General features: G+C 42.8%; 1 protein-coding gene across 1 annotated transcript; it reads right to left on the bottom strand.

The window, feature by feature from the left end:
- Positions 1-1,070: 1,070 nt before the first annotated feature.
- On the bottom strand, positions 1,071-3,171 carry LOC144633404 (uncharacterized). The gene is made up of 2 exons (XM_078492281.1): positions 3,126-3,171; positions 1,071-2,359 (listed from the first exon to the last, which is right to left on the bottom strand). Exons 1-2 carry the CDS (start codon positions 3,169-3,171, stop codon positions 1,071-1,073), a joined length of 1,335 nt encoding a protein of 444 aa, XP_078348407.1.
- Positions 3,172-13,105: the final 9,934 nt, after the last annotated feature.

The following is a 13,105-nucleotide window of genomic DNA, read 5'->3' as shown; positions in this document are numbered from 1 at the left end:
CTTGGGAACCAGGGAGTGTTGTTGTGTTTGTTCCCATCGGTCTTTGGACCCCAGTTGCTTGGGAACCAGGGAGTGTTGTTGTGTTTGTTCCCAAGGGTCTTAGGACCCCAGTTGCTTGGGAACCAGGGAATGTTGTTGTGTTTGTTCCCAACCTCTCGTTGCCAACCAACTTACCTGTGATACCCTGCATGATTCCTATTGGCAACTCGAGCACTTCACCCCTTACCCCATTTCTCCCATTGAACTTGTTGTCTTGTTTTCATGTCATGGGTTGGGAGCATTAATTACTGAAACGGAGAAGTACTCCTTTCATGTCACATTTTCAATCTGATCTTTATTCATCATAACCATATCTAGTACAATTCTACTTTCACACAGGACTAGTATTTTTACATCATGCAGTATTTTAACAATGTTTCACAATATCAGTAGAGTAGCTAAGGTAATCAATACACTACCCTTAGAATCATCTACTGCCGGCTGTTGGAAATATAATTCTCTTTGATAGGTTTTCAAAAGCTAAATATCTCTAAGTAAAGTGAACTATTGACAATCTAACTATACGGCGGAATGCTATCTTTGCAGAAATGCTAGCAAAAAGAAAACTCTAGTAACGGTAGGAAAGAGCTCAATATCGAACAAAGAAAACCAATAACGCGGAAGTGAAATGAAAAGTAAGTATGGATCAATTCAGAATGTTCTTTGTAACACTTCTTTTTCGCTTGCCATCATTCCATCATTTCATGCATTTTGCTCTATTTTTTATCGTTATGAATTATAAGTGCGAGGTTTCACCTTATTTTAGGCCAGTTTGTATGTTGAAAGACTCGCCTATGAGAACAAGCAGGTCACAGTTCCTTGGAGGTTATTTCAAAATACTTTAAGTTTTTAATGTAAAAATCGTTCGATTCATTAAAAAGCCCTTATAATAATAGTCCCTAATGTAGAAAAACATCTGAGGTGTATAAACCAAACCGATTTACAAAGATTTAGGAAGATCGCATGGGGAAGATTGTCAACGAGGAACTTGTAAAAGAACATCCATATCAAATTCATCAAGATGGGTTTCTTTAGATGTTGTTCTTTTGGTTACATATTTTATCAAGTGCCTTTGTTAACAGCATCGAAGATACCCCCGCTGGAATTACTGTCGATCTTGTTTTTCTGTTGTAAGCATTCTTATCTGTATTTGTCCAAGTGACATGAGAATGTCCTGAAAGAGAAGCTATTTTCCCCATATGCCAATTACCAGAATTAAAATTGAACATTTCAATAACTACGCCACCTGGTGCCATGAAAATGGGAAATCCATGGGCAGATCCGTGCATTCCGAAGAAAATGTCTGCCCATGCAACTAGTTCCAACTGATGTTTCAATGGATACAAGTCTAACTGGGCTGTGGTGATGTTTACTTTTGGCGAAAAGTTGCCCTCGACCATTTCTTTTACGATATCTTTCTCGTTGGCAATTTTTCTGTCCACAGTACCATCTAGATTCCTCGGGTGGCTCTGGTAATCCCTTCTAAAGTTGACTAGAACGTTTATCTTGTCCTGACTGCAATTTCGCAAACGTGCTCCCGATGGAATGCCAAATCGCTTTAACACAAAAGACCTAAAAGGTTGAATGTATTCCAGGGTCTTAAGGTTCTTGTCCAATAATGGACAGTTCTCTCGCGGATATCTCCAAACTAAGTTTTCGAACACAACATTATTTGTCTGTAAAAAAATGCGATCGTTGAGTTTTATTAGCCTCTGAAACAAAACACTCCAAAAAGGATCCAGTGGGGTAGCAGGACTAGCATCCATTAGGATTATGCTAAGCTTCTCTGGTTCTATTCCCATGCGTTGTGTCGTGATAAAAATGTCCAACAAGTCAATAATTGTCCAGTAAACGTTGGCATATTCCATCCTTTGAATTGTCAGGTATTGGCCAGTCTGAAATGACTGGTTCGCTCGAAGGAGTTGAGACGACAAGGGATTTAAAATTTTCAGCGCCATAATCCAAGCGGTTAACGCGTTATACTTTGAAGCTTCACTTAATTTCTCTTTCGCTTTATTCACATCGCCATCACAGTACAGTGTAAAGAAGCCTTTTTCCAGCTTAAAGAACTCATCTTCTTCTGCAGGATGTTCCAAGTAGGTTTCAAGAACTCTAGCGCGCCCAAGCTTTGGTCGTATAGTGATGTCTTTGAAGAGTACTGTCCCTCCGCCTATTTTGCGTATTCTGTGTTCACATGAACTATTCGAATTCTCAAGGAAATTTGACTTCAAAATAGGTCTAGTTACAACTATCTTCTTTGGCGGAATTGTCGTGGTCGTGGTCTTCTTTGGTGAAAGTGTCGTGGTTGTTAGACTTGTTTCTGTGGATAATAGAAACCGTCTTAAGGTGGCTATCACTTGGTCGGACCATCCTTTCGTCTTCTGCTATATCTTCTCTAATTACCAGTGGCGTCTCCTTTGTTGTTGTAAGAAATAGGCGAACGTAAAGATTGGTGAAAAATATTATTAAACCGATGAATAGTATTGCTATGAAACTGGTGCTTTTGAGGCGTCGTAGTCGAATAGACCTTATGCTAAGGCGAGCCATATTCCTGTCTGTTTTCTGTGGTAATGATTTCCAAGCTGGGAAAGAAAGAAATAAGAAAACATTAGGAATAAAATGTCAATCTGTTTGGATAAGTTCACACATTTCATTTACTGAAACAAAGAGAACCCAATAAATAATTGTTTTCAGTAAAATTGCGCTTTTGTGTGATGAAAATGCCATATTTACTTTCTTGCTCTATCGCAGCAAAGATAACGCGTAACCGTCGATCAACTGCTGCAATGATTGATGTGATTTTGAATTAAAGCGATTATTCAGTAAAGGAAAGTCAATCAATTTAAAGGTTTTTCTTATCCATGACTTTCACCTGTTACGAGAGGATTTATAATTATTATTAAGTTTATTTTGCTTCGCTGATAAAAATATAAAACCAACGCAGAAACTACAGTGTTTTAGTTAAAGTTCAATAAGCCGTAAACACAACCTGTTGTAAAGCGTAAACTGTTCATTAGAGCATAACTGTAATTAGCCTTGAAAAGTGTTTGTAACCCGTATTATCCTTTTCTTTAACTGTTACCTACCTGCCTTGTTTTGAAAGTTATTAATGTTGAAAAAGATGAATTCCATTATAGCCAATAGTGCTTTGCAGAGTGTATGAGCTAATATTTGTTAAGACTTTTTAATGTTATGATCTAAGCCTGTTATTTCCCGTAAATAGAAGTGATTTGTAGAGTAGTCTTTGGATATGTTTTGACTGTACTAGTCTTGGTATTAAACCCTGCGTTTTAGAGCCAAGTTCCGTGTGGTTTATTGTCTCAAGGATATTCGCCTTGCCGTAAGAGATCCCGTGTCTTCTCGCAGCCAGCGAGTTTTCCAGGAAAGAAGCCTTTGTCAGAGTTAATTTCCCCGTCCGTCCGTCCGTCCGTTCGTTATCCATCTGTAAAGGCAGAAAACCTGTTTTTACACTGGTGGAGAATCCGGGTGGTTATTACGGCAGCTGAACTATCAGGGACAATGTGAACACACAGAACGGAATATAATCTCCTTGGAGCAGAAGTTTACGCCCAAGTAAGTCCAAGTTTATATAGAAAAATTTTATGCACAAATTCTGGAAAAGGAAGAGTCCTTATCAGTTAAGGAGCAGAAAGCAAAAAAATAGTACGCCAAAGCCGAAAATAGACGCCGGTGTAACGTGCGATCTGCCGTTCGAGGAGAACGAAATAGCTCCGGAATTAAGACGGACGCCGATCACAAATGAAGAAAGTAGTAGCTTAGAACAATCGGGACTCTCTCAAGAGGGCGCTGAAGGGTTAAACAAAACAAACCTAACGCCCATTGATATCAGCGTTGACTCTAAAAGCGACGGGAGTTACAGAATATTGACCCCGCCAGTTCCCAGTAGCTCAACAGATAGTGAGGAAGGACATAGTTCAGAAAAAGAAAGGGAAAAGAGAAAACAAAAACGAACAGTTAATATTAAGAAAAAAAACATTTACGACAAGCGGACAGCAGGTACCAGTGAGCACGTCACCTGGAGGTTTACCCATCATCAATTCACCTGCTGATATTTACAGCCATTTCCTACACAATACTCGACGGAACTCTCAAGATAGCAATACTTCTGAGGCTGATTCAATGGGAAGTTCTGTCATGGAAGGCGAATATATCAGAGCGTTAACAGAACTAACACAAAAACTCTTAAGCCATGATTTGAACATTGGCAAGTTTCATGGTTATGAAAATGAAGATATTAATTGCTGGTTTGAAAAATAAGAACTAGTATTGGACTTCAAAGGAATTCAACTGGATGTTCCCGCTGCAAAGACACAGCTTAATAACAACCTTGCTGGCCCAGCGGAAACTTTTATGTTCGAATTGCCTATATTGAGGAAAGAAGAGATTTTGACACCTTAAAACAAGCTTTGGTGAAACGTTATTCCACCAAAGATCGTGCGTGGGTTAAACGCCAGCGTTTAGTTGCTCGCCGTCAAGGCCCAAATGAATTCCTTTCTGATTACATCATCGACATGCATGAACTTTTTAGCGGACTTAATATGGCTGAAGTAGACAAAGTAACTTATTTTACAGAAGGATTGATACAACCATTGAAAGTGAAAGTATTAGAACGAATGCCTGAAACACTTTTACAAGCTGAGGAAATTGCTAAAACTGTTGACTCAATATCAAAACGAGTCACCAACAACAAGGAAGATAGTCAAATCGAACGTTTGAGTGAAGCAATTAACCGTAGTCAGCAGGTACCTGCTAAAGCTTCTGGTACCAGTGCTTCGCTCAATACCTCACAACAACAATCTCTGGAAACATTAACACAGAAATTAAACGAACTTACACCTGGAACTACCAAGTCAAGCCATGTTGCCGCTTATTCAGAACCTAAAAAGGAATACGATCACAAGCTTGATGAACTTACCGGCCTTATGAAACGAATGGAAGACCACCTGTTAAATCAAATTACACGTTTAGACCGACGGGTGGATGCGCGTATAAATAGTTTAGTACAGCAGAGAGGTGAAACACGGAACAACAGAGAAAGAACCAGAGATGGGCGACCTTTATGCTTTTCTTGTGGTAATGTTGGCCATTACCAAAATAGCTGCCCTCAGCGGAATAGCCGTGACCGACAGCCAGTACCAAGGTACACGATGCCTCCTTCTGATAGAAATACACGATATTCACGTGGCCCCCAACAACGTATGCGAGCTTTGCCGCCGCCACATCAAAATCGAGTTGCTGCTTTTGATAATGGCAGTGATTCTTCACTAGGAAATTACCTGGCTACGACAGTACCTAACAGTCTACTTGAGTTACCTACAAAAGAACCTGATGACCAAGAGTTCTTTGGCGAGTGGGATTATTACTATGATTACCAACCCGAAGACGAGGGGTATACTTGTTTTGATGACATGGGCATGGCACAGTGTGAAGATGAAACTATGCAACAACCAGATATATATAGCCTAACAGAAGACATACAGGACGCAGCAACTGCTGACCAGCTGCTAATGTCTCGTGATCAATACATCCAACCATGGTTCACCCTACTGCCAACAGAAGCAGCTGTCCCGCTGTTCAAGGAAAAGTCGGAAGAAACAATTTATAATCCGGAAATTTCTGACCAGTTTTTGGTGCCTTGTGAACAGTTTCCACATCCTTGGCTTACCTTTTTGCCTACAGATACGACTGCACTGTTCGCAGACTTCAAAGCAAATCCTGATCTTCCTATACCTGAGCAGACCCTAGTGGACAGCTACAGGTTTGAGGTACCAGCTACAAATCCATTTTCAAAGCCTACAACAGTTAGTAATGAGCTTCAAGAAATCGTAGTTGTGGGTCCCAGTCCCCGACCACATAGACTTCGTGCCACACAACCAGGTCCCAGTGTGACTCCGCCAACACAAACCGATGTGACTGGCTATAATAATGATACCGTCCACAACGTTCCCTATGTCCAAGAAGGAAAAATTACCACAGGATGCCCAGTTGCAACAAACTCTGAGGTTAAGACGAGTGACTTAGCCAGGAGCCCAGTTCCTGAAGTTAGACGCATGCCCACTACGCAAGTCAGGGAAACGGTGACAACCATCACTTATCCACATGTAGATAGCAAGGCTAAGCTACCACAGACATACCAAACAGCCTTCAAGTCAGCACAGGATACCCAATCAAAGCCCCATAGACCTGTTACTGGACAGCCAAAGCCTGACACCGGACAGCCTAACAAAGGGCCCCAGAAAAAGTTAGCGGGCAGCTCCACCAGATTACGACCACCTAAGGATCTCACAGTTGAGGTAAAAATCAATGGAAAGACAACCCGTTGCCTCGTGGACACTGGAGCAGCCGTGTCTGTGTTAGACGCAAAGCATCTCGTGGAATTATATGATGGTAGCCCGCCACCTCTCAAACCCAGTGCCTTAGACGCAATCAAGACAGTAAGTGGCCAGCCTATGGCTATTCGCGGTACAGTATTCTACAGACTGCCATTGAGATTTCCGGTGGTAAATATCCATGTACTTTTAAAGTAATAGATGGAGTGGAATATAAGGGAGTGCTTGGTCGCGATTTCTTCTATGCTCATCATGCACAAATCAGCTTCGAGACCTTGACGATCGAGTTGAAAGAACCTACCTCCGTGAATTTTTCCGAAGACCTTGTGGCCGTGGTGGCTCCAACAACGTATGTTATTCCACCTCGAAGAGAAACAGTGCTTCCAGCTGGTGTTATTGGATTTATCGAATCAACTCCACTATTAGCAGAGCGCTACCAGTTACAGGAAGCAGCCGCTTTGTTAAAGATTGCAGACGATCAGACAGTGCCTTTTCGCCTCATTAGCCCGACAAGCAAGCCAGTAACCCTTTACAAAGACGCCACCTTGGGTACATTTTCCGAAGCTGATAGAAATCCAGACCTTTGTCCCGTGGGTGAATCTGCTGCTGACCAGCCTGTTCAGGAGACCTCAGACCCAGTTCCAGTTGATTTAAGAAACTCTACATTGACTCCAGAAGAACAAAACCGCCTAAGATGTCTACTACAGGAATATAGGGACATTTTTGCTGTACACCCCGACGAACTTGGTCGAACAAACTTAGTCCAGCACCACATTGAGACTGATAGCCACCCACCTATCCGTTCACGCCCATATCGGGTACCACAGACGCAGAAAGAAGCTATCCAAAAGCATATTGATGATATGCTGAACCGTGACGTCATCCAGCCCTCTACTTCTCCATGGGCCAGTCCAGTTGTTCTTGTACCAAAGTCAGACGGTACTACAAGGTTCTGCGTTGATTTTCGGAAGCTTAACAAGATAACAAAGAAGGACTCATACACTTTACCATTGATATCTGAAAGCCTGGAAGCCTTAGGAGGTGCCAAATTTTTTTCAAGCCTTGACATGCTCTCTGGTTACTGGCAGATACAAATGCATCCTGCTTCTCGTGAAAAGACTGCCTTTATCACGAACTGTGGATTATATGAATTCCCTACCATGCCATTTGGTCTTTGCAATGCCCCTGGAACATTTCAGCGCCTAATGGAGTGTGTTCTTCGAGGATTAACGTGGCAAATTGCGTTGATTTACCTAGATGATGTGTTGGTCTATCCCCAAACCTTGGAGGACCATCTGCAGCATCTTCGCCTGGTATTTGACAGGCTCCGTACTGCTGGTCTGAAACTTAAACCAAGTAAGTGTCATTTTGGCCAGAAACAGGTTAATTACCTTGGTCACGTGATTACCAGTGAGGGTATACAGCCAGACCCAGCGAAAATCAAAGTTGTCCAAGAGTACCCAGTCCCAAAGTCCGTCAAAGACGTCCGTGCATTCATGGGTCTTACAAACTACTACCGCAAGTTTGTGAAAGGTTTTGCACGTATTGCCAGCCCACTACACGAGGACAGACGAACACGAGGACAGACGAATGCCAACAAGCCTTTGAGTCTCTCAAGAAAGCACTAACAGAGGCACCAATCCTTGCCTATCCTGATTTTACTAAACCATTCCAGTTGGCCACAGATGCAAGCAATGATGCCATTGGTATGGTACTAGGACAGATACAAAACGGCAAAGAAGTGGTCATTGCTTATGCCGGAAGAAAACTAAATCCTGCTGAACGTAACTACAGTGTTATCGAGAGAGAAGCCCTTGCAGTTGTTGATGGCGTCCGACACTTCCAACCCTTCTTGTATGGGAGACAGTTCACAGTCTTAACCGACCACAGTGCTGTCCGTTGGCTTATGAATATTAAAGACCCCACTGGTCGTTTGGCACGTTGGGCCCTTCTCCTACAGCAACACGATTTCACTATCCAGCACCGCTCCGGACCGAGTAATGGTAATGCTGACGCCCTTTCCCGCCGCCCATATGAGTCAGTCATTGCGGCCATAGATAAGCCAGGTGTACAATTAGATCGTGTGAGAGAGCTTCAGCGATTAGCACCCCACTCTCGTTGACATTATCAACTATTTGGAGTCAGAACAATTGCCAAGTAACAGTACCTCTGCACGAGCCATTATGCATTCCATTGACGACTATTATTTGGATCCTGATGGACTCCTTTGTCACATTTGGGTAGCCAAAGGTCGACGAGTTCCAGGCGTTAGATCTCAGTTGGTCGTATCTACCTCCTTGTGACAGGAAGTTTTGATTGGCGGACATGATGACCCCTTAGCCGGCCACTTGGGGGTCAACAAAACCTACGAGAAGCTCCGGGAACGCTACTATTGGCCCAAAATGTTTGCCGATGTCCAGTTTTGGTGCCTGTCATGTACGCATTGCCAAATGAAGAAAAGCCCAAGACAGCGCCGAACAGCGCCAATTCTACCAATACCAGTAGAGAGTGCTTTCGACCGCGTAGCCGTCGATTGTCTTGGCCCGTTCCCTGTTACTGACTCCGGTAATCGATACATTGTGGTGTTTTCTGATTATCTTACACGCTACCCAGAAGCCTTTGCAGTGCCATCTATTGATGCCCCAACAATTTCCGACTTGCTGGTGAACCAGATCATGCCCCGCCATGGAGCTCCACGTACATTGTTGTCCGACAGAGGTTGTTACTTTCTCTCAAGCCTTATTAAGGAAGTCTGTTACCTCATGAATACAAAGAAAGTCTTCACAACCAGTTACCACCCTCAATGTGTGGAACGATTCAACGGAACACTTGCTACAAGTCTATCTATGTATGTTAGCAGCTCACAGAAAGATTGGGACCGATACTTAAACCCAGTACTTTTTGGATATCGTATATCACCATCTGAAGTAACTGGAGAATCGCCATTTTTCCTTCTCTATGGCCGACAACCTAGACTCCCCATGGATGTTTCTATGATTCCTCCTCAAGATATCTCTGCATCCATTGCTGAACATCGCGCCCGGGTGGTAGAGAACATTGAAATCGCTCACCGCATCGCTAAAGAAAACATACAGCGAGCCCAGCAGAGGATGAAAGATTATCACAATATTCACGCTGTACCAGTTAAATATCAAGTGGGTGACAGTGTTTGGATTTTTACACCAAACAATCGCAAGGGCCTGTCAAAGAAGCTTGCTCATAACTGGAACGGACCTTTTAAGATTGTGCAATTTTTGTCGCCTGTGCATTGCATTTTGCGAGCAGTTGACAACCGTCGTGTTTCCACAACAGTACACGTCTCCCGCCTCAAGCACTATGTCTCGCCAGATACAAGACCCATCAGAAAACCTCCAGAGGTTGTCGATGAAACATTTTTAGCCGAAGAAGATCTACCACCAGACAGTTTCATGCCGGAAGACGCCGCGCAGACCAATACCCCCGATGCAGGCGAACCAGAGGATAATAATATGCAGCTTGAGAAGGAAAATGACCGACCTCTTGCTGAAAACACCTCCACTCGCAACGAAACTTCTTCCCAGGCCACCCCGGATACTCGCTCGCGTACGAAGGCTAGTGCCCAGCCTTCAGCTAATGATGACCAGCAAAGAGTTGGCATTCAGCATAACTTTGGCATCCCTAGCCCTTCTGCCGACAATGTCTATACAGTGGAGAAATTACTCAAGCAGCGTCTGAAAGATGGGGAACACCAGTTTTTAGTAAAGTGGTTGGGTTTCCCCTCCAGCCACAATTCCTGGGAGCCTGCTAGCAACATTCTGAACGAGCGCCTGATTGACAAATTCTATAAGGATCATCCACGAGCTCGTCGTTTACAAGATCCAGAATACGCCCCAGGAGTCGCACCATTGTCTATGGGCAACGACTTCTCAGTAGGTTATTTCCTTGCTGCCCTGTCCTACAATGCTGGCGGCCCGACTTTCACACCAAGTCTTTTCAAGATAGTGCCCCAAAGCAAGATTCTCAGGAAAAGAAAGCTCAAACCAGCGAGCCTGAAGTCTTCTCACCCAAGTCCAACCTCCAGTACGTTTCCAACGTAGCAAACACCGTCTACAGAACAGGGACATTCGTCAAAACCAACCTCTCCATTTCTACTGGCAACTTATCCTTCTACTTTTATTTATGCCAATACTACCCATTAGAACCCAAGAGTATGATGAATCTGGCAAGAGAATCACATTTTATCCTGACAGTTTGATGATGGCAACGAATCCCCGTCCACTGATTTTCTTCAATGATACAAAGCTCGTCAGCATTCATACGGATCTGAAGACAATACTACGAGGAGCCACGCCAAAACTAAACATCAGTTGCGATCCTGTCCAAACACCTTTCTATGCAAACATCCTTGACTCGGTGTCCAGTATCCAGCGTACAACTCACCGTCTACACTCGCTACAGGGAGTGACCAGCCTTTTAGAATGTGATAGCTTTCTGCGACGATTCTACCAGTATTCTACCGGAATTCCTTCACAAATGTTTTGTCCTACGCGTCATTATGCTAACAGTTTGCAGGAGTGTAAATCATGGGCACGTTTAACCTGCCGCGTGTCGGCACCCGACGAGCTTGCGTGGTTACGGGTACGTCAGCCCCGCAGTCCATTTGTTTGCCATATGGGAGTATTTGGTGTGTTTAGAGCACTGCATCACCTTTTTACGAAAAAAAAGCTGCGATACTCCCCAAGGCCCCAACTTAATGTCCGTTCTCCGTGAAACAGAAAGTGCGATGTCTGTTAATCAACAGCTAACGCGTGTGGTTAATGGGAAGGTTACATACCTTGTTAAAACGACTGACCTGCTAACTACAAAGGTAAGCCACAATTTTCATTGTGGCTTACCTGTAAACTAGCTGGTGCGTTCCCGCAGATTTTGCTAACCATATCTGCGGGACGCATCGAAACTATAGCTTAGTGTAATGACCACATTAAACATTGTATTGTATTGTATTGTATTGTATTGTATTGTATTGTATTGTATTGTATTGTATTGCATTGCATTGTATTGTATTGTATTGATCATTGCATTGCATTGTATTGTATTGTATTGTATTGTATTGTATTGTATTGTATTGTATTGTATTGTATTGTATTGTATTGTATTGTATTGTATTGTATTGTATTGTATTGTATTGTATTGTATTGTATTGTATTGTATTGTATTGTATTGTATTGTATTGTATTGTATTGGACCGCTCGTTCACCACCTGGAACAAGCAACTGCAACAACAATTCACAAAGGAACAGTGTCATTACCCCAGCAACATGGAATTTTTATCACTCTATTCACTGCAAGTGAACCGAGCTATGAGTGCCATGCTACGACTTACGGAAATCGAAGACGTTTTACGTCCGCTGTCTCGTCTCACCCGCAAGACTCTTGTTAGCTTTGCAGATTTACCTCGTTTCTTGACGACGGAATTAAATGTCAGATTAGCCACGATCCCGACGCTTGTTCATACATTAGATGCACTCAAATCTGGCTTTGCAACTATCATCCAACCCTTGGTTGATTATGAGTTCCAGCAGAACAAGAAACTTCAACTTAACCTCTTGTTCACGCTTCCTGAAATCGCTTCGTCAAAATCTCTTTGCGACAGTAGAACAATTACGGCCAATTACCTACAAACATAAAGGACACTGTTATGGAGGCCCGGTCCCCTACGATGAACTTCTGTTGTTGACTTGTGACAGCCAACGTTTCATTCTCAAAGCGCCAGAACTAAACAAATGTTTTCAGGACGAAACGATAATCCTTTGGCCAGAAAATATTCTACATACAGTGAAACAGCCCACCTGGCCTGGTCTACCTTGGACTCCGACTTCAAAGATGGCATTCAACCACCGTCACAGAGTTCTCTCACATTGTCACCATACCTCTTTAATGTTATTACTTGGTGGTCGTTTTTTCTTAAGTACCGGTTCTCATAATTTAACTTTATACTCTCAAGATACCACAACCCACCTTTCCTTGTCTCCATTATCCGTTGTTCACGTTCCTTGCAATGCTTCCTTCCAATATCAAAAAGGTGGTCTAGGAACTTGCCCACAGGTTTGAAGTTTTTCCTTCCCAGTTTTCCAAAACAATCGTTTCACCTATGTTCCGTGGACATCTGTCACAACACCGACAATTAACATTTCCGCACCTAACATTCCTATCCCCGCGGATTTTAACATTGATAACTCCACTCTGGTCTCCTTAGATCATACATACAGTCTTCTTGGTCACACTCTCACACAGCGCTTCACTAACCTTAAAGATGACATCAATGAATTACAGCCAAACGCGACAACCACTTCCAACGATATTTTCACATATCTTCCATTTGCATTATCCATTATCAATGTTTTCGCCTTTTTATTTTTGTTCAGTCGCATTCTTCGATCGCACCAGCCACTACCAGTGCCTACTATTTCTTTATCCACACGCGAAACCACAACGGCAGACTAATTCAGACCTTCCCAGTGCTTTCACCGTTACCTTTTCTCTAATAGCCTATGTATTTTTGATTCCTTAAATTTGTTTTGTACAGTTATACGTAATCGTTTTTTTTTCTTTTTCTTTTGAACCCCCGAGGCCATTTAGGTTTGTTCGGTTATGCCGCAGGTTCAGGCAATAACAAAACCCAATACAAAAGTACAAAAACAAAAAAAACAAAAAAAACAAAAAAAACAATGAACTCG

Source organism: Oculina patagonica, chromosome 12 (assembly GCF_052425735.1).
Source record: "Oculina patagonica isolate OP01 chromosome 12, crgOcupat, whole genome shotgun sequence".
Taxonomy (NCBI): Eukaryota; Metazoa; Cnidaria; class Anthozoa; order Scleractinia; family Oculinidae; genus Oculina; species Oculina patagonica.
Note: the sequence above shows the minus strand (reverse complement) of the source record. Positions and strands in the feature narration are given on the sequence as shown.

Coding starts and splice junctions, on each gene's coding strand:
- LOC144633404 (XM_078492281.1), bottom strand. CDS start 3,171: ATGGAATTCATCTTTTTCAACATTAATAACTTTCAAAACAAGGCAG. Junction 2,360..3,125: donor TAACTTTCAAAACAAGGCAG/GTAGGTAACAGT, acceptor TATTATCCACAG/AAACAAGTCTAACAACCACG.